Genomic DNA, 24,012 nt, shown 5'->3' with positions numbered 1-24,012 from the left:
CAGAGCTCCTGGCTGCAAAATATTTTAACCCCTTCAGATGGATTTACATCGTGGGACGTTACAGATCTACGGAAGGTATGTATATTGTTGGTTTATTATTTTTTCTTTGTTACAGGGCAAGGGTCTTCAGATAGATTGAGCGTAGAATAAATTATTACAACAACCTTTGTTTTTATTTCATTAAAATAATTTTTAATAATGTGTTTGTGTTTTTTTAAACCCTTTACTAGTATTGGATTAATAATGGATAGGTGTCATAATTGACGCCTCTCCATTATTAATTTGGCTTAATGTCACCTTACAATAGCAAGGTGGCATTAACCCTTCATTACCCCATATCCCACCGCTACACGGGAATGGGAAGAGAGTGGCCAAGTGCCAGAATTGGCGCATCTTCCAGATGTGCCTTTTCTGGGGTGGCTGGGGGCAGATGTTTTTAGCCAGGGGGGGCCAATAACCGTGGACCCTCTCCAGGCTATTAATATCTGCCCTCAGTCACTGGCTTTACTACTCAGGCGGAGAAAATTGTGCGGGAGCCCACGCCAATTTTTTCCGCCATTTAACCCTTTAATTTAATTGCTAGAACGGCCAAATTTTGCATATACACACTACTAACATTAGTAGTGTGGAATATGCAAAAAAATGGTGATATGAGATGGTTTACTGTATGTAAACCATGTCTCATATCATGTCGGGTTTAGGAAGGAGATAGCAAAAGCCGGTAATTGAATTACCGGCTTTAACCCCTTCATGACCCAGCCTATTTTGACCTTAAAGACCTTGCCGTTTTTTGCAATTCTGACCAGTGTCCCTTTATGAGGTAATAACTCAGGAACGCTTCAACGGATCCTAGCGGTTCTGAGATTGTTTTTTCGTGACATATTGGGCTTCATGTTAGTGGTAAATTTAGGTCAATAAATTCTGCGTTTATTTGTGATAAAAACGGAAATTTGGCGAAAATTTTGAAAATTTCGCAATTTTCACATTTTGAATTTTTATTCTGTTAAACCAGAGAGATATGTGACACAAAATAGTTAATAAATAACATTTCCCACATGTTTACTTTACATCAGCACAATTTTGGAAACAAAATTTTTTTTTGTTAGGAAGTTATAAGGGTTAAAATTTGACCAGCGATTTGTCATTTTTACAACGAAATTTACAAAACAATTTTTTTTAGGGACCACCTCACATTTGAAGTCAGTTTGAGGGGTCTATATGGCTGAAAATACCCAAAAGTGACACCATTCTAAAAACTGCACCCCTCAAGGTACTCAAAACCACATTCAAGAAGTTTATTAACCCTTCAGGTGCTTCACAGCAGCAGAAGCAACATGGAAGGAAAAAATGAACATTTAACTTTTTAGTCACAAAAATTATCTTTTAGCAACAATTTTTTTATTTTCCCAATGGTAAAAGGAGAAACTGAACCACGAAAGTTGTTGTCCAATTTGTCCTGAGTACGCTGATACCTCATATGTGGGGGTAAACCACTGTTTGGGCGCACGGCAGGGCTTGGAAGGGAAGGAGCGCCACTTGACTTTTTGAATCAAAAATTGGCTCCACTCTTTAGCGGACACCATGTCACGTTTGGAGAGCCCCCGTGTGCCTAAAAATTGGAGCTCCCCCATAAGTGACCCCATTTTGGAAACTAGACGCCCCAAGGAACTTATCTAGATGCATAGTGAGCACTTTGAACCCCCAGGTGCTTCACAAATTAATCCGTAAAAATGAAAAAGTACTTTTTTTTCACAAAAAAATTCTTTTAGCCTCAATTTTTTCATTTTCACATGGGCAACAGGATAAAATGGATCCTAAAATGTGTTGGGCAATTTCTCCTGAGTACACCAATACCTCACATGTGGGGGTAAACCACTGTTTGGGCACATGGTAAGGCTCGGAAGGGAAGGAGCGCCATTTGACTTTTTGAATGAAAAATTATTTCCATCGTTAGCGGACACCATGTCGCGTTTGGAGAGCTCCTGTGTGCCTAAACATTGGCGCTCCCCCACAAGTGACCCCATTTTGGAAACTAGACCCCCCAAGGAACTTATTTAGATGCCTAGTGAGCACTTTAAACCCTCAGGTGCTTCACAAATTGATCTGTAAAAATGAAAAAGTACTTTTTTTTCACAAAAAAATTCTTTTCGCCTCAATTTTTTCATTTTCACATGGGCAGTAGGGTAAAATGGATCATAAAATTTGTTGGGCAATTTCTCCCGAGTACGTCGATACCTCATATGTGGGGGTAAACCACTGTTTGGGCACTCGGCAGGGCTCGGAAGGGAAGGCGCGCCATTTGACTTTTTGAATGGAAAATTAGCTCCAATTGTTAGCGGACACCATGTCGCGTTTGGAGAGCCCCTGTGTGCCTAAACATTGGAGCTCCCCCACAAGTGACCCCATTTTGGAAACTAGACCCCCCAAGGAACTTATCTAGATGCATATTGAGCACTTTAAACCCCCAGGTGCTTCACAGAAGTTTATAACGCAGAGCCATGAAAATAAAAAATAATTTTTCTTTCCTCAAAAATGATTTTTAGCCTGGAATTTCCTATTTTGCCAAGGATAATAGGAGAAATTGGACCCCAAATATTGTTGTCCTGTTTGTCCTGAGTACGCAGATACCCAATATGTGGGGGTAAACCACTGTTTGGGCGCACGGCAGGGCTCGGAAGGGATGGCACGCCATTTGGCTTTTTAAATGGAAAATTAGCTCCAATCATTAGCGGACACCATGTCACGTTTGGAGAGCCCCTGTGTGCCTAAACATTGGAGATCCCCCAGAAATGACACCATTTTGGAAACTAGACCCCCAAAGGAACTAATCTAGATGTGTGGTGAGGACTTTGAACCCCCAAGTGCTTCACAGAAGTTTATAACGCAGAGCCATGAAAAAAAAAAAAAATTATTTTCTCAAAAATGATCTTTTAGCCTGCAATTTTTTATTTTCCCAAGGGTAACAGGAGAAATTTGACCCCAAAAGTTGTTGTCCAGTTTCTCCTGAGTACGCTGATACCCCATATGTGGGGGTAAATCACTGTTTGGGCACATGCCGGGGCTCGGAAGTGAAGTAGTGACGTTTTGAAATGCAGACTTTGATGGAATGCTCTGTGGGCGTCACGTTGCGTTTGCAGAGCCCCTGATGTGGCTTACCAGTAGAAACCCCCCACAAGTGACCGCATTTTGGAAACTAGACCCCGAAAGGAACTTATCTAGATGTGTGGTGAGCACTTTGAACCCCCAAGCGCTTCATAGAAGTTTATAATGCAGAGCCGTGAAAATAATAAATACGTTTTCTTTCCTCAAAAATAATTATTTAGCCCAGAATTTTTTAATTTTCCCAAGGGTAACAGGAGAAATTGGACCCCAAAAGTTGTTGTCCAGTTTCTCCTGAGTACGCTGTTACCCCATGAGTGGGGGTAAACCACTGTTTGGGCACACGTCGGGGCTCAGAAGGGAAGTAGTGACTTTTGAAATGCAGACTTTGATGGAATGGTCTGCGGGTGTCACGTTGCGTTTGCAGAGCCCCTGGTGTGCCTAAACAGTAGAAAACCCCACAAGTGACCCCATTTTAGAAATTAGACCCCCCAAGGAACTTATCTAGATATGTGGTGAGCACTTTGAACCCCCAAGTGCTTCACAGACGTTTACAACGCAGAGCCGTGAAAATAAAAAATCATTTTTCTTTCCTCAAAAATTATGTTTTAGCAAGCATTTTTTTTTATTCACAAGGGTAACAGGAGAAATTGGACCCCAGTAATTGTTGCGCAGTTTGTCCTGAGTATGCTGGTACCCCATATGTGGGGGTAAACCACTGTTTGGGCACACTTCAGGGCTCGGAAGTGAGGGAGCACCATTTGACTTTTTGAATACGAGATTGGCTGGAATCAATGGTGGCGCCATGTTGCGTTTGGAGACCCCTGATGTGCCTAAACAGTGGTAACCCCTCAATTCTACCTCCAACACTAACCCCAACACACCCCTAACCCTAATCCCAACTGTAGCCATAACCCTAAACACAACCCTAACCGCAACACACCCCTAACCACAACCCTAACCCCAACACACCCCTAACCATAACCACAACCCTAATTCCAACCCTAACCCTAAGGCTATGTGCCCACGTTGCGGATTCGTGTGAGATATTTTCGCACCATTTTTGAAAAATCCGCGGGTAAAAGGCACTGCGTTTTACCTGCGGATTTTCCGCGGATTTCCAGTGTTTTTTGTGCGGATTTCACCTGCGGATTCCTATTGAGGAACAGGTGTAAAACGCTGCGGAATCCGCACAAAGAATTGACATGCTGCGGAAAATACAACGCAGCGTTTCCGCGTGGTATTTTCTGCACCATGGGCACAGCGGATTTGGTTTCCATATGTTTACATGGTACTGTAAACCTGATGGAACACTGCTGCGGATCCGCAGCCAAATCCGCACCGTGTGCACATAGCCTAATTCTAAAGGTATGTGCACACGCTGCGGAAAACGCTGCGGATCCGCAGCAGTTTCCCATGAGTTTACAGTTCAATGTAAACCTACGGGAAACAAAAATCGCTGTGCCCATGCTGCGGAAAAACTGCACGGAAACGCAGCGGTTTACATTCCGCAGCATGTCACTTCTTTGTGCGGATTCCGCAGCGGTTTTACAACTGCTCAAATAGAAAATCGCAGTTGTAAAACCGCAGTGAAATGCGCAGAAAAACCGCGGTAAATCCGCCATAAATCCGCAGCGGTTTAGCACTGCGGATTTATCAAATCCGCAGCGGAAAAATCCGCAGAGGACCAGAATACGTGTGCACATACCGAAACCCTAACCCTAGCCCTAACCCTACCCCTACCCCTAACCCTAACCCTACCCCTAACCCTAACCCTACCCCTAGCCCTAACCCTAACCCTAGCCCTAACCCTACCCCTAACCCTAACCCTACCCCTAACCCTACCCCTAACCCTACCCCTAACCCTAACCCTAACCCTATTCTAACATTAGTGGAAAAAAAAAAATGTCTTTATTTTTTTATTGTCCCTACCTATGGGGGTGACAAAGGGGGGGGGTCATTTATTATTTTTTTTATTTTGATCACTGAGATAGATTATATCTCAGTGATCAAAATGCACTTTGGAACGAATCTGCCGGCCGGCAGATTCGGCGGGCGCACTGCGCATGCGCCCGCCATTTTGGAAGATGGCGGCGCCCAGGGAGAAGACGGACGGGACCCCGGCTGGATCGGTAAGTATGATGGGGTGGGGGCGGACCACGGGGGGGGGATCGGAGCACGGGGGGGGGAATCGGAGTGCGGGAGGGGTGGAACGGAGCACGGGGGGCGTGGAACGGAGCACGGGGGGGCTGGAATGGAGCACGGGGGGTGGAACGGAGCACCGGGGGGGGTGGATCGGAGTGCAGGGGGGGTGATTGGAGCACGGGGGGGTGATTGGAGCACGGGGGGAGCGGACAAGAGCACGGGGGGGAGCGGAGCACTGGACGGAGGGGAGCCGGAGCAGTGTACCGGCCAGATCGGAGGGCTGGGGGGGCGATCGGAGGGGTGGGGTGGGGGCACACTAGTATTTCCAGCCATGGCCGATGATATTTCAGCATCGGCCATGGCTGGATTGTAATATTTCACCCGTTATAATGGGTGAAATATTACAAATCGCTCTGATTGGCAGTTTCACTTTCAACAGCCAATCAGAGCGATCGTAGCCACGAGGGGGTGAAGCCACCCCCCCTGGGCTAAACTACCACTCCCCCTGTCCCTGCAGATCGGGTGAAATGGGAGTTAACCCTTTCACCCGATCTGCAGGGACGCGATCTTTCCATGACGCCGCATAGGCGTCATGGGTCGGAATGGCACCGACTTTCATGACGCCTACGTGGCGTCATGGGTCGGGAAGGGGTTAATGCAATGTCGCAGCGACCAAAAAAATGTAATTCTGGCGTTTCGCTTATTTTTCTCGCTACGCCGTTTAGTGATCAGGTTAATGCTTTTTTTTAATTGATAGATTTGGCGATTCTGAGCACGGCGATACCAAATATGTGTAGATTTGATTTTTTTTTTTATTCATTTATTTTGATTGGGGCGAAAGGGGGGTGATTTAAATTTTTATATTTTTTTTATTTTTTTCACTTTTTTTTTTACTTTTTTTTTTACTTTTGCCATGCTTCAATAGCCTCCATGGGAGGCTAGAAGCAGGCACAGCACGATCGGCTCTGCTACATAGCAGCGATCATCAGATCGCTGCTATGTAGCAGAATTGCAGGTGTGCTGTGAGCGCCGACCACAAGGTGACGCTCACAGCTGCCAAGGATCAGTAACAATAGAGGTCTCAAGGACCTCTATGGTTACTATTCTGAAGCATCACCCACCCCCGATCATGTGACGGGGGTCGGCGATGACGTCATTTCCGGCCGCCCGGCCGGAAATGGTAGTTAAATGCCGCTGTCTGCGAATGACAGCGACATTTAACTAGTTAATAGGTGCGGGCAGATCGCGATTCTGCCCGCGCCTATTACGGGCACATGTCAGCTGTTCAAAACAGCTGACATGTCCCGGCTTTGATGCGGGCTCACCGCGGAGCCCTGCATCAAAGCAGGGGATCTGACCTCGGATCTGACTATCCCGTCCGAGGTCAGAAAGGGGTTAAAGATTAATAATAATGGTCTATCAATGACTGTACTTAATTCCTGCAGTACTCGGGGGTGGATCCCATCCGGGCCTGGAGATTTGTCAATTTTAGTGATTTTTAGCCGCCGCCGCACTTCCTGCTGGGTTAAGCAGGTGACATTTAATTGGGAATATTTATCACTAGTCATTTTGTCTGCCATGGGATTTTCTTGTGTAAATACTGATGAAAAAAAGTCATTTAGCATATTGGCTTTTTCCTCATCCTCATCCACTATTTCACCCAGACTATTTTTAAGGGGGCCAACACTATCATTTTTTAGTTTCTTACTATTTATGTAGTTAAAGAATATTTTAGGATTATTTTTACTCCCTGGCAATGAGTCTCTCTGTCTCAATCTTTGCTGCCTTGATTTGCTTTTTACAGAATTTATTTAATTTTTTGTATTTATTTATTGCCTCCTCACTACCTACTTCCTTTAAATCTCTAAATGCTTTCTTTTTGTCACTTATTGCGCCCCTTACAGCTCTATTTAGCCATATTGGTTTCCTCCTATTTCTAGTATGTTTATTCCCATACGGTATATACTGTGCACAGGTCCTATCCAGGATGTTAATAAACGTCTCCCATTTTCTTTGTGTATTTTTGTGTCTCAGGATATCGTCTCAGTTAATTGCACCAATATCCTCTCTCATCCGTTGGAAATTTGCCCTCCTGAAGTTTAGTGTCCTTGTAACCCCTCTATTACACATCTTTTTAAAGGATACATGAAAACTTATTATTTTGTGATCGCTATTTCCCAAGTGACCCCCAACCCTTATATTTGCTATGCGGTCTGGCCTGTTGGTTAATATTAGGTCTAGCAGTGCCCCCCTTCTTGTTGGGTCCTGAACCAGTTGTGAAAGGTAATTGTCTCTCATAGTTGTCAAAAACCGATTACCTTTGCTGGAACTGCAGGTTTCCGTTCCCCAATCTATTTCAGGGTAGTTGAAGTCCCCCATGATAATGACTTCTCCTTGAGTCGCAGCTTCATCTATTTGCTTTACGAGGATATTCTCCATTGCTTCCATTGTTTTTAAAGATTTATAACAAACCACTATCAGTAATTTATTATTTTTTCCCCCTCCCCTTATCTCCACCCAAAGGGATTCTACATTTTCATTAAATTCACCTATATTATCATGCAGGATGGGTTTTAAGGACGATTTTACATATAGACACACCCCTCCCCCTCGCTTATCTGTACGGTCATTTCTGAACAGACTATAGCCCTGCAAGTTAACAGCCCAGTCATGGCTCTCATCCAGCCATGTCTCCGATATCCCCACCATGTCATAATTATGCTCCAACAACATTAGTTCTAATTCATCCATTTTGTTGGCGAGGCTTCTAGCATTAGTATACATGCACTTGATGTTCCTCTCTGTACCTCTATTCTTTCTTAAAGGGAACCTGTCACCCCGTTTTTTTAGATTGAGATATAAATACTGTTAAATAGGGCCTGCGCTGTGCGTTACTATAGTGTATGTAGTGTACCCTGATTCCCTACCTATGCTGAGAAATACATTACCAAAGTCGCCGTTTTCGCCTGTCAATCAGGCTGGTCAGGTCGGGTGGGCGTGGTGACATCGCTCTTTTTTTCCCCAGCTTTCCGTTGGTGGCGTAGTGGTGTGCGCATGTCCAAGTTCCGAATTCCCTGCACGCACGTGAAGACACAGCGCGCGATCTGCGCTGTCATCCCTTTCATCGGTGGGGGTGGCCATCTTCCTGGGGCCGCGCGTGCGCAGATGGAGTGCTCTGCTGCACGGGGCTTCAGGAAAATGGCCGCGGGATGCCACGCGTGCGCAGAAGAGATCATGGCGGCCATTTTCCCAAAGCCGAGTTTGCATCTCGGCTTTGGGAAAATGGCCGCCGCGATCTCTTCTGCGCACGCGCGGCATCCCGCGGCCATTTTCCTGAAGCCCCGTGCAGCAGAGCACTCTATCTGCGCACGCGCGGCCCCAGGAAGATGGCCGCCCCAACGATGAAAGGGATGACAGCGCAGATCGCGCGCTGTGTCTTCACGTGCGTGCAGGGAATTCGGAACTTGGACATGCGCACACCACTACGCCACCAACGGAAAGCTGGGGAAGAAAAGAGCGATGTCACCACGCCCACCCGACCTGACCAGCCTGATTGACAGGTGAAAACGGCGACTTTGGTAATGTATTTCTCAGCATAGGTGGGGAATCAGGGTACACTACATACATTATAGTAACGCACAGCGCAGGCCCTATTTAACAGTATTTATATCTCAATCTGAAAAAACGGGGTGACAGGTTCCCTTTAAAGAAGTTGTCCACTACTATAAAGTTTTCTTTTTTTTTCATAAATCTTGCTATTATGTGCCACTGAAAATATCTACTGTGTTTATTTTAGCAATATTACCTTTTATCATGCTGTAGCAGCACATCTTCAGTGCTGGATTCAGCTCTCATGGGGTTAATCGACAACTTCCTTTCTCCTGAGTTATTGTGTTCTAATACTACAAGTTCCATGATGCTTTGCACTGGCCACTAAGCCCGAACCTACCACACCCACTCCAAAAACACACCCAAACCCCTCCCTCCTCTCTCTTCAAAAGATTTGTGATGTCATTTCTGTCCAACTCCTCTTTTTCATTTGTCCAACCCACACTCCATTACAGATAGATAGATAGATATTAGATAGATAGATATTAGATAGATGGATAGATAGATAGATAGATATTAGATAGATAGATATTAGATAGATGGATAGATAGATAGATAGATATTAGATAGATAGATATTAGATAGATAGATATTAGATAGATAGATATTAAATAGATAGATATTAAATAGATAGATATTAGATAGATAGATATTAGATAGATAGATATATATTAGATAGATATATATTAGATAGATAGATATTAGATAGATAGACAGACACAGACAGATAGAATTAGATATATATGGGATAGATGGATACATACAGATATATCTATATATCTATTTCCATAGATATGTCCATATCCATGTTTCTAAACCCCTTCACCCCTGGAGCTTTTTTCGTTTATCGCTCCCCTTCTTTCCAGAGCCATAATGTTTCCATCAGTATGGCCATGTGGGGGCTTATCTTTTGCGGGACAAGTTCTACTTTTGAACGACACCATTGGTTTTACCATGTCGTGTAACAGAAAATGTGAAAAAAATTCAAAGTGCGATGAAATTGCAAAAAAGTGCAATCCCACACTTGTTTTTGCTTGCCTTTTTGCTAGGTTCACTAAATGCTAAGGCTGTGTGCACACGTTGTGGATTTGATTGCAGATCCGCAGCGTTTTTTGCCGTACGGAATTGCATTAGATCCACAACCAATGTAAGTTTATGGGAGCCGCAGACTTGTGCACATTCTGCAGAAAAGGCCGCACCGAAACGCAGCTTTTTTTTTTTCTGCAGCACGTCACTTCTTTTGTGCCGAACTGCAGCGTTTCTGCACCCTTAGGCCGGGATCACACTACAGCGAGATACGACCGAGTCTCGCAGGTTAAAACCAAACTCTGGCACCGGCACCCTGGAGTGGAGCGTGCGGCCGCATAGCAATACATGGAGCCGCACGCTCCGCTCCGGAGTACCGGTGCCAGAGCTTGTATTTAACCTGCGAGACTCGGCCGTATCTCGCTGTAGTGTGACTCCGGCCTTACACTTTCATTGAGATGTAAAAAATATCTGCAGTTTTGCTGCGGATGTGGGTCCGAGAAACGCTGCAGTTCAGGAGGAGGGAAGTGTGTGGGCGGTGACCATGGCCGGACTGACCATCAGGCACTTCTGGCAAATGCCAGAAGGGCTGATGCAAGTAGTGGGCCGCTGCACTCTTTCCCCCCTACTCCCGCCAGTGCCGCCGCGGCATTCAACTATACCGGCGTCTATGACGTCGCCTCCGTCGTGCAACGGATCCGTCGTGTTTTGGCGGACCGTTGGCACGAAAAAACGTTCAAGTGAAAGTTTTTTTGGCCGTCGCGCCCGCCATTTTCTACTGCGCATGCGCGGCAGAAACTCCGCCCCCTCCTCCCCGCACTTCAGAATGGGCAGCGGATGCATTGAAAAACTGCACCCGCTGCCCACGTCATGCACAAATTTCACAATGTGCATCGGTACGTCGGCCCGACGCATAGCGACGGACCCGTAACGACGCAAGAGTGAAAGAGGCCTTAATGAGTGTTGAATTTAAAAAAAAAAGCGGAAAAAAAACGGCGTGGGCTCCCGCGCAATTTTCTGCGCCAGGGGGGAAAGCCGACGGCCGGGGGCCAATATTTGTAGCCTGCTATGAATACCAGCCCGCAGCTGTCTGCGTAGCCTTTACTGGCTATTAAAATAGGGGGACCCCCCCAAAAAAAGACGTGGGGTCCCCCTATATTTTATAGCCAGAAAGGCTACGCAGACATGTGCGGGCTGATATTCATAGCCTAGAGAGGGGCCATGGATATTGTCCCCCCCCCCACCCCCCCGGCTACAAATACCAGTCCGCAGCCGCCCCAGAAATGGCTGCATCTGTAAGATGCGCCAATTCCGGCACTTAGCCCCTCTCTTCCCACTCCCGTGTAGCGGTGGGATATGGGGTAATAAGGGGTTAATGTCACCTTGCTATTGTAAGGTGACATTAAGCCGGGTTAATAACGGAGAGGCGTCAACAAGACGCCTATCCGTTAGTAATCCAATAGTAAGAAAGGGTTAATAAAACACACACACATTTGGAAAAAAGTATTTTAATATTCTTCATTTAACCATACTTACCATACTTCTGCGCCTGCAAAAAAAGTAAAATAATAAACCGTATACTACCTGTCCGCCGTAGTCCAATTAATAACGAGTGTCCCACGACGATCTCCCCTATAGAACAGTGACATCGGGTGATGTCACTGCTCTATAGGACCCTCAGTGACACACTGACAGGAGACAATGGCTCCTGCAGTGCATCACTGAGGTTACTCTAGTTCACTGGTCTCACTTTATGGCATTTGCTGCGTGAGAAAATGTCTCACCCAGCATTGCCATAAGTGAGACTAGGGACTATTTTCTCACAGGGGCGTAGGAATGCCTTGTGAGGAATACATGATGGAAGGATACCTTCCATCATTGTGTTCCTGGGGCCCCTGGAGAGTGGTCGCATCAGCTGATGCTCCTGCTCTCCACTGGGAGATCGTCGTGGGACACTCGTTTTAATTGGATTTCTGCGGATCAGGGAGTATATTGTTTGTTTATTATTTTAATATTTTTTACAGGTGACAATGGCTTCGGGGAACAAAGTGACAAGTGATGGTGAGTATGTACTCTATGTTATATGTACTGTATGTCTGTATGTATGTTGTATGTATGTATGTACTGTGCATGGTGCATGTTGTCGCATGGTGCATGTAGCATGTCGCATGGTGCATGTCGTCGCATGGTGCATGTCGGCGCATGGTGCATGTCGCCGCATGTTGCATGTCGGCGCATGGGGCATGTCACATGGTGGCGCATGTCGTCGCATGGCACATGTCGTGGCATGGTGCATGTTGCATGTCGTCGCATGGTGCATGTAGCATGATGTCGCATGTCGTCACATGGTGCATGTAGCATGTTGTCGCATGGTGCATGTCGTCGCATGGTGCATGTTGGCGCATGGTGCATGTCGTCGCATGGTGCATGTTGGCGCATGGTGCATGTCGCATGTCATTGCATGGTGCATGTCGTCGCATGGTGCATGTCGCATGTCATTGCATGGTGCATGTAGCATGTCGTCGCATGGTGCATGTCACATGTCATTGCATGGTGCATGTAGCATGTCGTCGCATGGTGCATGTTGCATGTTGGCACATGTTGCATGTCGGCACATGTTGCATGTCGGCGCATGGTGCATGTCGTCGCATGGTGCATGTCGGTGCATGTAGCATGTCGCATGTCGGCGCATGGTGTCGCATGGTGCATGTCGCCGCATGGTGCATGTTGAATGTCGGCGCATGGCGCGTGTCGACGCATGGCGCATGTTGTTGCATGGCGCATGTCGTCGCATGGTGCATGTCGTCGCATGGTGCGTGTAGCATGTCGTCGCATGGCGCATGTAGTCGCATGGCGCATGTCGTCGCATGGTGCATGTCACATGCCGGTGCATGGCGAAACATGATGCATGTCGTCGCATGGTGCATGTCGCCGCATGGTGCATGTTGTCGCATGGTGCATGTCGCATGTGTTGAATGTTGTCACATGTTACGTCGCATGGTGTGTGTTGTATGTATGTACTGTTTTTTTTTTTTACATTCAACACATTAGCCGGATGATGGGACTACTACTGTCCCATCATTGGCTAATGTGTTACTCGCTGTCACTGTAGCAGGCAGAGCCCGATGGGACTTGTGGTCCTATCGGACGATGCCTGCACACAGAGACGCCGCCGCCACCGCACACTCCAGCATCTTCGGCACAGAACCCCGCCGTTGCACCGGCCGCCGCTACGGCACCGGCCGCCGACGATGACGCACCGGCCGCCGATGCACCGGCCGCCGACACGGCACCGGCCGCTGCACCGGACGCCGACGACGGCAGCAGATCCTAGCACAGCCCCCCCCGTACCCAGCACATGCAGCCCCGCAGGCAGAACACAGCCACGCCCACAGCCCAGTCACTCTTGAGTGACTGCTGACTGTGGGGGCTGGTCACGCCTGTTGCCGACATCACGTCAATTTCCAGAGTCTGGAAATTGACGTGACGTCAGCTGAAATTAGCGGTGGCTGCAGCCTGGGGGTCTTGTGACCCGGACTCAGCAGCTGCCATAGCGCCGCTCACAGGCGAAAACGGCAACAGAAGGTATTTATACAATTCATTAGGGGCCCAGGGGGGATACATTGGGGGGTTACATGAAAGTAGTGGACAACCCCTTTAAATTATTAACTGTTCTGTATTAACCCCACCCCCCATGCCACCGCCACCCCCAACTTCCTTATTTGTGCCCAGGTCTCTGTACTATCTTCCCCTCCTATAAAATGAATACCCTCCCCCCCAATTCCTAGCTTAAACACTCCTCCAACCTTCTAGCCATTCTCTCCCCCAGCACAGCTGCACCCTCCCCATTGAGGTGCAGACCGTCCCTAGCGTAGAGCCTGTAGCCAACTGAGAAGTCGGCCCAGTTCTGCAGGAACCCAAACCCCTCCTTCCTACACCAATTCTTGAGCCACTTATTAACCTCCCTAATCTCCCGTTGCCTCTCTGGCGTGGCACGTGGTACCGGCAGTATTTCGGAAAATACCACGTTGGAGGTCCTTGCTTTCAGCTTGCAGCCTAATTCCCTGAAATCATCTTTAAGGACCTTCCACCTACCTCTAACTATGTCATTAGTGCCAATGTGCACCATGACCGCTGGGTCCTCACCAGCCCGTCCCAGTAATCTGTCCACCCGATCAGCGATGTGTCGGACTCGAGCACCAGGTAGGCAGCACACCGTTCGATGATCCCTGTCTTTGTGACAGATTGCCCTATCTGTTCCCCTAATAATTGAGTCGCCCACTACCAGCACCTGTCTGGCCTGCCCTGCTCTCCTATTTCCCTCCTTACTGGAGCAGTTACTCCTCCGGCTTTCAGAGGACATGCCTGGCTGCAGCAGTGCTACCCCTGTACTGGCACCCCCCTCATCTGCCAACTTAGCAAACTTATTGGGGTGTTCCAGATCAGGACTAGCCTCCCTAGCACTCTTCCCTCTACCCCGCTTACTAACTGTCACCCAGCTTGCTACTTCACCATTCTGCAGCTCCATCCTACCATCCCCCCCCTCATCTGTCCCATTGAGCGTCTGCTCTGTGAGCAGAAGACTCCTCTCCATATTGTCTATGGATCTCAGTGTTGCCAGCTGCACATTTAGAGTCAGAATCTGGGTTTCCAAATGCACAACGTGCTCACATCTCGCACAGCAGTATGCACCCTCGATCGGCTGCTCAAGGATTGCATACATGTGGCAAGACGTGCACTGGATGGCATTAACAAGAGTGGAGCACATTTCCTAATGGGGATTGCACCAGACAAAACAGTTCAATAAAAAAAATAAAAAATAAATACAAAGTATTAATAAAAATCAGACAGCAATTCAGTAATTCCTCCCTTGGAAACTCCCTGACTCAAAAGTCACTGAATCACAAGTCACACTTACCGCCGTTCACACTTAAGCTCAGATCACACTCAGCTCGCTCACACTCGCTATGCTGAAGATTTATAGATTTTTTTTTTCTTTAGTTCCCTTAACAGCAATCCACCTTGCTGTCCAAATGCACTTCCAGTCAAGTCAACAGTTTCTGATGGATAGATTCTCAGCCAGGTCAGTAGTTTCTGATGGTTGGATTCACAGCCAGGTCAGCAGTTTCTGATGGATGGATTCTCAGCCAGGTCAGTAGTTTCTGATGGTTGGATTCACAGCCAGGTCAGCAGTTTCTGGTGGATGGATTCACAGCCAGGTCAGTAGTTTCTGGTGGATGGATTCACGGCCAGGTCAGTAGTTTCTGGTGGATGGATTCACAGCCAGATCAGTAGTTTCTGATGGATGGATTCACGGCCAGGTCAGTAGTTTCTGGTGGATGGATTCACAGCCAGGTCAGCAGTTTCTGGTGGATGGATTCACGGCCAGGTCAGTAGTTTCTGGTGGATGGATTCACAGCCAGGTCAGTAGTTTCTGGTGGATGGATTCACGGCCAGGTCAGTAGTTTCTGGTGGATGGATTCACAGCCAGGTCAGTAGTTTCTGGTGGATGGATTCACAGCCAGGTCAGTAGTTTCTGGTGGATGGATTCACAGCCAGGTCAGCAGTTTCTGGTGGATGGATTCACGGCCAGGTCAGTAGTTTCTGGTGGATGAATTCACAGCCAGGTCAGTAGTTTCTGGTGGATGAATTCACGGCCAGGTTAGTAGTTTTGGGTGGATGGATTCACAACCAGGTCAGCAGTTTCTGGTGGATGGATTCACAGCCAGGTCAGCAGTTTCTGGCTGCTGGTCAGGAGTCGTGCAAAACTATTACTTTTCTAGCGCAACATGAATTGTGCAATGATGGCGTCTCTAATCAAAAGCAACAACGTAACTAAGAGATTCATAGAGCTCCTGTCTGGAGGTCAGAGACTATTGTCCTAGCCGATGAGCTAGAGTCCCAGACATCGACCTACCCAGCTCTAGTGTCTATTGTTACATCCGATGATGATGATGCAAAATACCTATAATATTTCAGAGATTGGTGCTACAAAATCACGTCCGCAACACATTTCTTAAAATAAAATGGACAATTCCTTTAAATAAGAATAAAGAAAAGACTTCTCTCCCATCTCTGTCAGTGATGTGATGCATTTCTTACTGAGTATCCTCTGAAAATATTTACTTGGCAAGTCCACTTTACAAGTTGCGTTCATAGACTTGTGGTTTGAAAATGACCCCTATTGTTTCATGTTTTCAGGATCGTCCATGTGGGATTCACCAGTTCTCGTGACTTGGCTGCCTTCCTCATAACCCGTAAACAATTGCCAAAAAAAAACAAAAACATAATACACATTGTTGATGCCCAAATTCCAGAAGAACGCCATGAAGCAAGCATTGGTTCTTAGTAAGCCCGGCAGAATGTGGAAGTTCTAGTAGTCCGCCGGCAGGTGTAATTGCGTTTCCTTCCTCTGTGTACTTAATAACTTACATGGCATAGGTAGATTATGGTTTGCACAACAGAATACATTGCCCTCGCTCTACAGAAATTACACAAGATGATACACTGCAATGTAGTGAAAGTGTCGGCCCCCTCTCCCTCAGCTCATAATGTATTCTTTGACTGCCTCTATATGTTCTTGTGTTGGCTCATTTGCATTTGTATTGTGCCACTGCCTGGATGGGTGCTAAGGTCAATTGGGACTCAAGAAAAGAGGGGGAAATTTATGCAAAAAGTGTTGATTGCATTTGTATGTAATGAAATCATTCAATATTCATCGGAGTATAGAATCTAATCTTGCAGGAAAACTGAAGGACATAAGAGTCACTGGGAAACCGTAATGAGCTTCTGTAGTGATTAAAAAAACACTTGAGTTTTTCGAAAATGGCAGTGGAAATAGTGTCTAATCAGCAGTGAATGTGGGAGGCAGAGATTGGAGTGACATTCTGCTGAGAAGACGCCGAAATGTATGCACGCCGTAAACTTTGACATGCCAGCCGCGCTCGGCGTTGCAGAATCGTAAACTAGGCAGATACTTTTCTAAAGCAATTTGCTGTCTGTCTGTCTCCATCCAGCTGTCCTGATCACAACACTATAGCTCAAAAACTCAAAACCGTATTGACGTCCCCGTGACAGGTTTATCTCTATATAATGAGTGACGTCTCTAGGAAGATCTTTTAAATGGAACCTGTCATGTCGCTCAAACTGCTGGCCTTGCTGCACAATTGCAGCCACGTACAGTTGTGCTCAAAATCTTACATAGCCCGGCAGAATTTTTGCTTTCTTGACCTTTTTATAGAGAATATGAATGATAACACCAAAACATTTTCTCCACTCATGGTTAGTGGTTGGGTGAAGCCATTTATTGTCAGACTACTGTGTTTTCTCTTTTTAAATCATAATGACAACCCAAAACATCCAAATGACCCTCATCAAAAGTTCACATACCCCATTTCTTAGTACCGTGTATTGCCCCCTCTAACATCAATGACAGCTTGAAGTCTTTTGTGGTAGTTGTGGATGAGATTCTCTATTTTCTCAGATGGTAAAGCTGCCCACTCTTCTTGGCAAAAAGCCTCCAGTTCCTGTAAATTCCTGAGCTGTCTAGCATGAACTGCGTGCTTGAGATCTCTCCAGAGTGGCTCAATGATAATGAGGTCAGGAGACTGAGATGGCCACTCCAGAACCTTCACTTTGTTCTGCTGTAGCCAATGACAGGTCGACTTGGCCTTGTGTTTTGGATCGTTGTCATGTTGGAACATCCAAGTACGTCCCATGCGCAGCTTCTGGGCTGATGAATGCAAATTTACCTCCAGTATTTGCTGATAATGTGCTGCATTCATCTTTCCTTCAACTATGCCTAAGTTACCTGTGCCTTTATAGCTCACACATCCCCAAAGCATCAGTGATCCACCTCTATGCTCTACAATAGAAATGGTGTGCCTTTCATCATAGGCCTTGTTGACCTCTCTCCAAATGTAACGTTTTGTGGCCAAAAAGTTCAATTTTAGACTCATCACTCCAAATTACCTTGTTCCAGAAGTTTTGAAGCTTGTCTCTGCTGTTTTGTGTATTGTAGGTAAGATACTTTGTGGCATTTGCGCAGTAATGGCTTTCTTCTGGTGACTCAACCATTCAGCGCATTTTTCTTCAAGTGCCTCCTTATTGTGCATCTTGAAACAGCCACACCGCTAGATTTCAGAGAGTCCTGTATTTCAGCTGATGTTATTTTTGGGTTTTTCTTTGCATCCCGAACAATTTTCCTGGCAGTTGTGGATGACATTTTTGTTGGTCTTATTACTAAAACGTCACTAGAGACAATGTGTATAGTAGCCTAGAGAACAACACCCTCATACAATATACTCAACAAAGCCCATAATGGTGTAATAGCCATAGGACAAAAAAGTGTAAAGGCAAAAAATGAAGTTTAAAAGATAACATCTTTATTATACAATTTAAAATAAAATGAAAAAGGGGGACCAAAACAATAAACAGGGCTGAAAAAAACCTCCGTGGGGAAGGACCAACTGTATAGTGGACGCACCCAATACACTGTAACGTATCTGGCAGTAAATACCAAAATGTAAATATGCAAATGCCACAATAAATATAAATATATAACTGCAAGTGATACAAAAACAAATGTATGGGACAGCGAACACTGAATCTCCACAGCCTATAGCCGGTATAAAGATATGAAACTGCCTGTCTATCTATGCACTTATTAGCCAAAAGATATAATACTGATAAGTCACATCGGATTGATGCCAAAAAATAAATAAATAAAAAAAAAAAAAAAAAAAAAATATATATATAAATATACAAACAAAAAACTGCTGTATAAGTAAAGGAAAATATACTGACTACAGTGAGTCGAATGGACATAAAACAAACCAGTATAATGTAGGCTGATAAGTATAGTGCAAAAAAACTGTATAGCAAGTGGCCAGGTAAAAGTGCTGATGCCGCAGTGAAAAGATGTCAATATAACAGCATGGCAAGATGCAACAGTGAAGACAGATATCATAGACCAAGCGGTAAACATAACCAGAATACCGGCGATAAGGCAAAGGTAACGGAGTGCTCACCGCAAAATGCGTGGCGTCCAAGAGTCCTTCCCGCCTTCCCGACGGGCGCCGTTTCGCTGCTCGCTTCTTCCGGGGGCGTGTACGGAGAGGGGTGCCGACGCTGTATTTACGTGCAGAGAGAGGATGTGATAGGCTGTTCCACCCAGGTATACGGCGCATGCGTCAGGACAAAATCTCCCCTGCTAAAAAAATGACTTCCGGGAGATGCCTCAGTGGAACGCAGTGAGACGCACTGCGGCCACAAGGTAGACACACTCGGAAGTCATAGGGGATAAGACCCAGCGCATGCGCACCCCGAGTGGGAAAGCAGACCGAGACAATAAAATATAACGTGCAACCACCGGCAAGGATGTATTTATGCAACCAAAAGGATAAAGTAATAGCGAGGCAATATTAATATAACAATATAAGACGAAAAGAATACCTACGGGGAAGGAAATAAAGTGCGGAAAAGTGCCCGATATGAATTGATAATTTTAATTAATAATATATATATAAAGGAGAACCATAGTTAAAACCAAAAGTGAATCCAATGTGCCATAACCAAAGAATTATATATGAAATAAATAAAAGTGCCAAAAAAGAATATAAATAAATTAAATAAACCTAAATATAACTACCAATAGACCAAAATCATATTCATAGGTCCATTAACACGCATAGTGTCATAGTATAAAAAATATTATTTTTATAAATTTTTGTGCATGGAAACTCCAAATATTATAATATTCTATCCTATTAGTGAAAAATTGTGGAAAAACCACTATAGCATAAAATAAAATAAACACATGGCATACAGCTAACACACAAAAAGATATATACATATATAAACACCCAAAATGTAAAAATATAAAACATTATATAAGACAGTCCAATTGATATGAAGGGCATCATTAATGAAAACTCCAATGGTCCCCGATCATTTTTTCATCTTTAATCCTTAAGATGCTGATTGTAGAGATGCTCAGTATCATCCTTGCCATTAGGAACGGAAATAGATCTGTTAAAATTTCTCATAATATAGCATATTATCCTCAATTCACACTCTCACATAACGAATACTTCTGTAATGATAAAAGAATTGATGTTAAAATCAAGAATAAAAATAACACAAACAACAATTAATTAAAAAGGAACCCCTAACCTAAACTCAGGAAAGTGACCATAAGCGATGACCAACCGTTATCACAAAAATGCATTAAAACCCAAATTCTCATTGAGGCCTTGTGGTGTGAGTGTACCCAGGCGGAAAATCCATCTACTCTCATATTGTGCCAACACTTGGCCTAAATCCCCTCCCCTAATGCCAAGATCAACCTGATCAATCCCCCAAATAACTAGCCCACGTGGATTACATTGGTGGTGGGCCCTGAAGTGCCTGGGGAGAGTTTTCAGGGTGGAGACATCCTCGACTATTGCTGCTTTTTCGATGTCTCTAACATGTTCTCTCACCCTGATTTTGAGTTCTCGAGTGGTGAGACCAATATAAATCATGTCGCAAGGACACTTGGCATAATAGATAACACCACGAGATGCACAAGTGAGATGTTTTCTAATCCCATAAGTTTTAGATCCATTCCAATTTGAGAACGAGCCTGCTTTACGAAGATTAAGGCAGGCTTTACAGAAGCCACACGGAAAGAACCCATCTTGTAAGGGCCTCTTCTTGATGTTCCGATTTGAGTCATAATGACTATGGACTAACACGTCCTTGATGTTCTGACTTCGCTTGGCCACCATCTGTGGAGATGTCGGAATCACTTCTCGTAAAATGGGATCCGATTTCAAGATATTCCAGTGTTTCGTTAAAATATTTCTGAGTTCATTCCACTGGTTATTATAATTAGAGATAAATCTCACTGGTTCCCCTGTATCAGAGTGACATTTTTTGATAGGGGGATGGATCAATTTAGCACGCGGGGTGTTAATGGCTCTCTTATAACCCCGTCTGATGGATTTTTTACTGTACCCCCTACTGGCAAATCTACATGCCAAATCTACCGCCTGTTCCTCAAAAGTCTCTTGTTGGGAACAAATTCTACGAGCCCGCAGAAATTGGCCGATAGGTATTCCTCTAATCGTGGACGCCGGATGTGAAGAGGAATAATGCAGTAAGGAATTTGTAGAAGTCGGCTTCCTATATAAATCTGTAGTAATGGTTCCATCATCAAGGACCTCAATTTTTAAATCCAAAAAATCTAGTTTCCTTCCGCATTTATAAGTTAAATGGATATTTAGGGAGTTGTCATTAAGTTTCTCCATGAGATGACGTAGTTCATCCATTGTCCCCTCCCACACAAACCATATATCATCGATATAACGCATCCATCCCTGAACTTTGTCCATTTCAGGGATGGTGCCATCTTGGAAAATACTTCTCTCCCAAGCCCCCATAAATAAGTTGGCATAAGAGGGGGCACACGCGGCCCCCATGGCTGTGCCTTGTAATTGGAGGTATGTCTGGTTGTTGAATGTAAAAATATTGTGAGTTAAGACATATTCTAAAAGAATCAAAATCAATTCGGTCAACTCAGGCGAAAAGTTGGTAGATCTTAAATAAAACGCCACTGCCCGGAGGCCATCGTGATGTTTGATCGAGGTATATAAGGCCTCAACGTCTGATGTCACCATGATCATATTATCCTCAAGACTGAGGCCATCCAATCTTTGTAAAGCAGCTGTTGTATCCTGTATAAACGAGGGCAATGTAGACACTAGGGGTTTTAAGTGCCAATCGATGAAGTTGCAAATAACTTCATTGAGTCCCCCATTTCCGGCCACAATTGGTCTGCCCGGTGGATCTAGCGAGTTTTTATGTAATTTCGGAATCAAATAAAATGTAGGCAATTTTGGATGTAGATTCCGAATTAACTCTACCATCTTTTTTGAGATAATGCCATGCTCCCATGCCTTATCTAAGATATTAACCAACTCAGTTTGGAAATTGGGGGTGGGGTTGAAACTCAATTTTTTATATCCTAGGGGTGCATTCAACAATTTATAGGCTTGCCTCTCATATTGGTCAATGGGCCAAATGACAAGATTCCCCCCCTTGTCAGCTTCTTTGAATACCACGTCACGAAGTGACTGTAATTCTCTCAAGGCCTGGCTTTCTTCTCGAGTAATATTGGTCCTATATATGGGCTTAGATGCTAAATCTTCAATGTCTGCTGTAACCATTTTAGTAAATACTTCTATGGCCGAACAAGTACTAAGTGGTGGAAATTTCTTGGATTTACCTAGGAGGCTATCAGGAAAAGTACTCACCGTTGTTGGAGTGGTATTTTCATCTAATAGGGATTCCAAAATTTGTAGAGTCTCATTTTCCTCACCAGTCGCTATCATATCCCCAGTCTTTTTCTTGTAATGGAACTTCTTGAAGATTAATTTCCTGGCGAACAGGTGTAAATCTTTTACCGCTGTAAACGGATCTAAACGGCATGAGGGAGAGAATGTTAATCCTTTTTCCAAGAGACGTAGTTGCGTCTCTGTTATCCTATGTTGTGATAAATTCACTACCTTAGCTTGTTCACCAAAGGATTTCTTCCCCTTGGTTCTTGTGAAGATATCATGTAGACGTTTTTCATTCCTCGGATTGCCCCTACGGGGTCTTCTTTCTCTAATGGTATAGTTCTCGCCCTCACTAGCCGAGGTGTTGTGATTATCGGAAGTTGAGGCGCAAGAACTCTCTGATGCCGTTCTTTCGTGGGATAAGTCTGGTCTGTTTTCCTCCATATTTTCTTTATTAACCTTTTTGGCGTTTTTATATTGCCATCGATAAATTTTATCGTTTTCATAGTCTTTGAGGTCTCGTTGTAATTTCTTCAACTTATTTTGGCTAATTTGACTTTCCCATTTATCCACCTCTTTATTAATTTCTGCCAAGCTTGTGTCAAAATTGTCCACCGGTAACTGTTTTAAAATGTTTTTTTCCATTTCATCGATTTCCTCGTCCAGAATTTTTAAAGATTGAGAATTCTTATCCACAATAATCTGCATAAAGTCCAATGAGCATGTCATAGCAGCAGATATCCATCTTTTAATGAGTGTGTCATCACCCAACTCAAAAGAAGGATATATCTGCACCCGAAGGCCCCGTGGTATTATCTGCTTATCCAAGTAATTTTCTAACGATGTCTTATTCCACCACAGGCGGTTTTTTTTATAAAGAGCATTTTTATATGATTTTATAAGGTCCTTATTGGCGGTGGTCGTTTCCTGGGTTCCTAAGGAGGTACCCTGTTTAAATAGGTCCGATGCTTTGGACTGCCAGGCTTTCTCCCTGGCTTTAAAGTCCATATTGTATGTCTAGGACAAAAAGTCTGTCACCAAAACAGAGAATACGTATTATTACTAAAACGTCACTAGAGACAATGTGTATAGTAGCCTAGAGAACAACACCCTCATATAATATACTCAACAAAGCCCATAATGGTGTAATAGCCATAGGACAAAAAAGTGTAAAGGCAAAAAATGAAGTTTAAAAGATAACATCTTTATTATACAATTTAAAATAAAATGAAAAAGGGGGACCAAAACAATAAACAGGGCTGAAAAAAACCTCCGTGGGGAAGGACCAACTGTATAGTGGATGCACCCAATACACTGTAACGTATCTGGCAGTAAATACCAAAATGTAAATATGCAAATGCCACAATAAATATAAATATATAACTGCAAGTGATACAAAAACAAATGTATGGGACAGCGAACACTGAATCTCCACAGCCTATAGCCGGTATAAAGATATGAAACTGCCTGTCTATCTATGCACTTATTAGCCAAAAGATATAATACTGATAAGTCACATCGGATTGATGCCAAAAAAAAAAAAAAAAAAGAGAGAAGTATTTTCCAAGATGGCACCATCCCTGAAATGGACAAAGTTCAGGGATGGATGCGTTATATCGATGATATATGGTTTGTGTGGGAGGGGACAATGGATGAACTACGTCATCTCATGGAGAAACTTAATGACAACTCCCTAAATATCCATTTAACTTATAAATGCGGAAGGAAACTAGATTTTTTGGATTTAAAAATTGAGGTCCTTGATGATGGAACCATTACTACAGATTTATATAGGAAGCCGACTTCTACAAAT

At 44.5% G+C, this 24,012-nt stretch overlaps 1 protein-coding gene across 1 annotated transcript; it reads right to left on the bottom strand.

Annotated features, from left to right (window-relative positions):
* Positions 1-18,241: 18,241 nt before the first annotated feature.
* Positions 18,242-23,646, bottom strand: LOC138662667 (uncharacterized). Its single transcript, XM_069748537.1, has 2 exons — positions 22,176-23,646; positions 18,242-19,972 (listed from the first exon to the last, which is right to left on the bottom strand). The coding sequence occupies exons 1-2, from the start codon at positions 23,205-23,207 to the stop codon at positions 19,943-19,945; spliced, it is 1,062 nt and encodes a 353-aa protein (XP_069604638.1). The 5' UTR covers positions 23,208-23,646; the 3' UTR covers positions 18,242-19,942.
* Positions 23,647-24,012: the final 366 nt, after the last annotated feature.

Source organism: Ranitomeya imitator, chromosome 2 (genome assembly GCF_032444005.1).
Source record: "Ranitomeya imitator isolate aRanImi1 chromosome 2, aRanImi1.pri, whole genome shotgun sequence".
NCBI lineage: Eukaryota > Metazoa > Chordata > Amphibia > Anura > Dendrobatidae > Ranitomeya > Ranitomeya imitator.
Note: the sequence above shows the minus strand (reverse complement) of the source record. Positions and strands in the feature narration are given on the sequence as shown.

Excerpts from the sequence above, each read along its gene's own strand:
- LOC138662667 (XM_069748537.1), bottom strand. The coding sequence starts at position 23,207 with ATGGACTTTAAAGCCAGGGAGAAAGCCTGGCAGTCCAAAGCATCGGAC. Across the intron at positions 19,973-22,175 it reads AAAATACCACTCCAACAACG|AAGTATTCGTTATGTGAGAG; the intron begins GTGAGTACTTTT and ends TTATCATTACAG.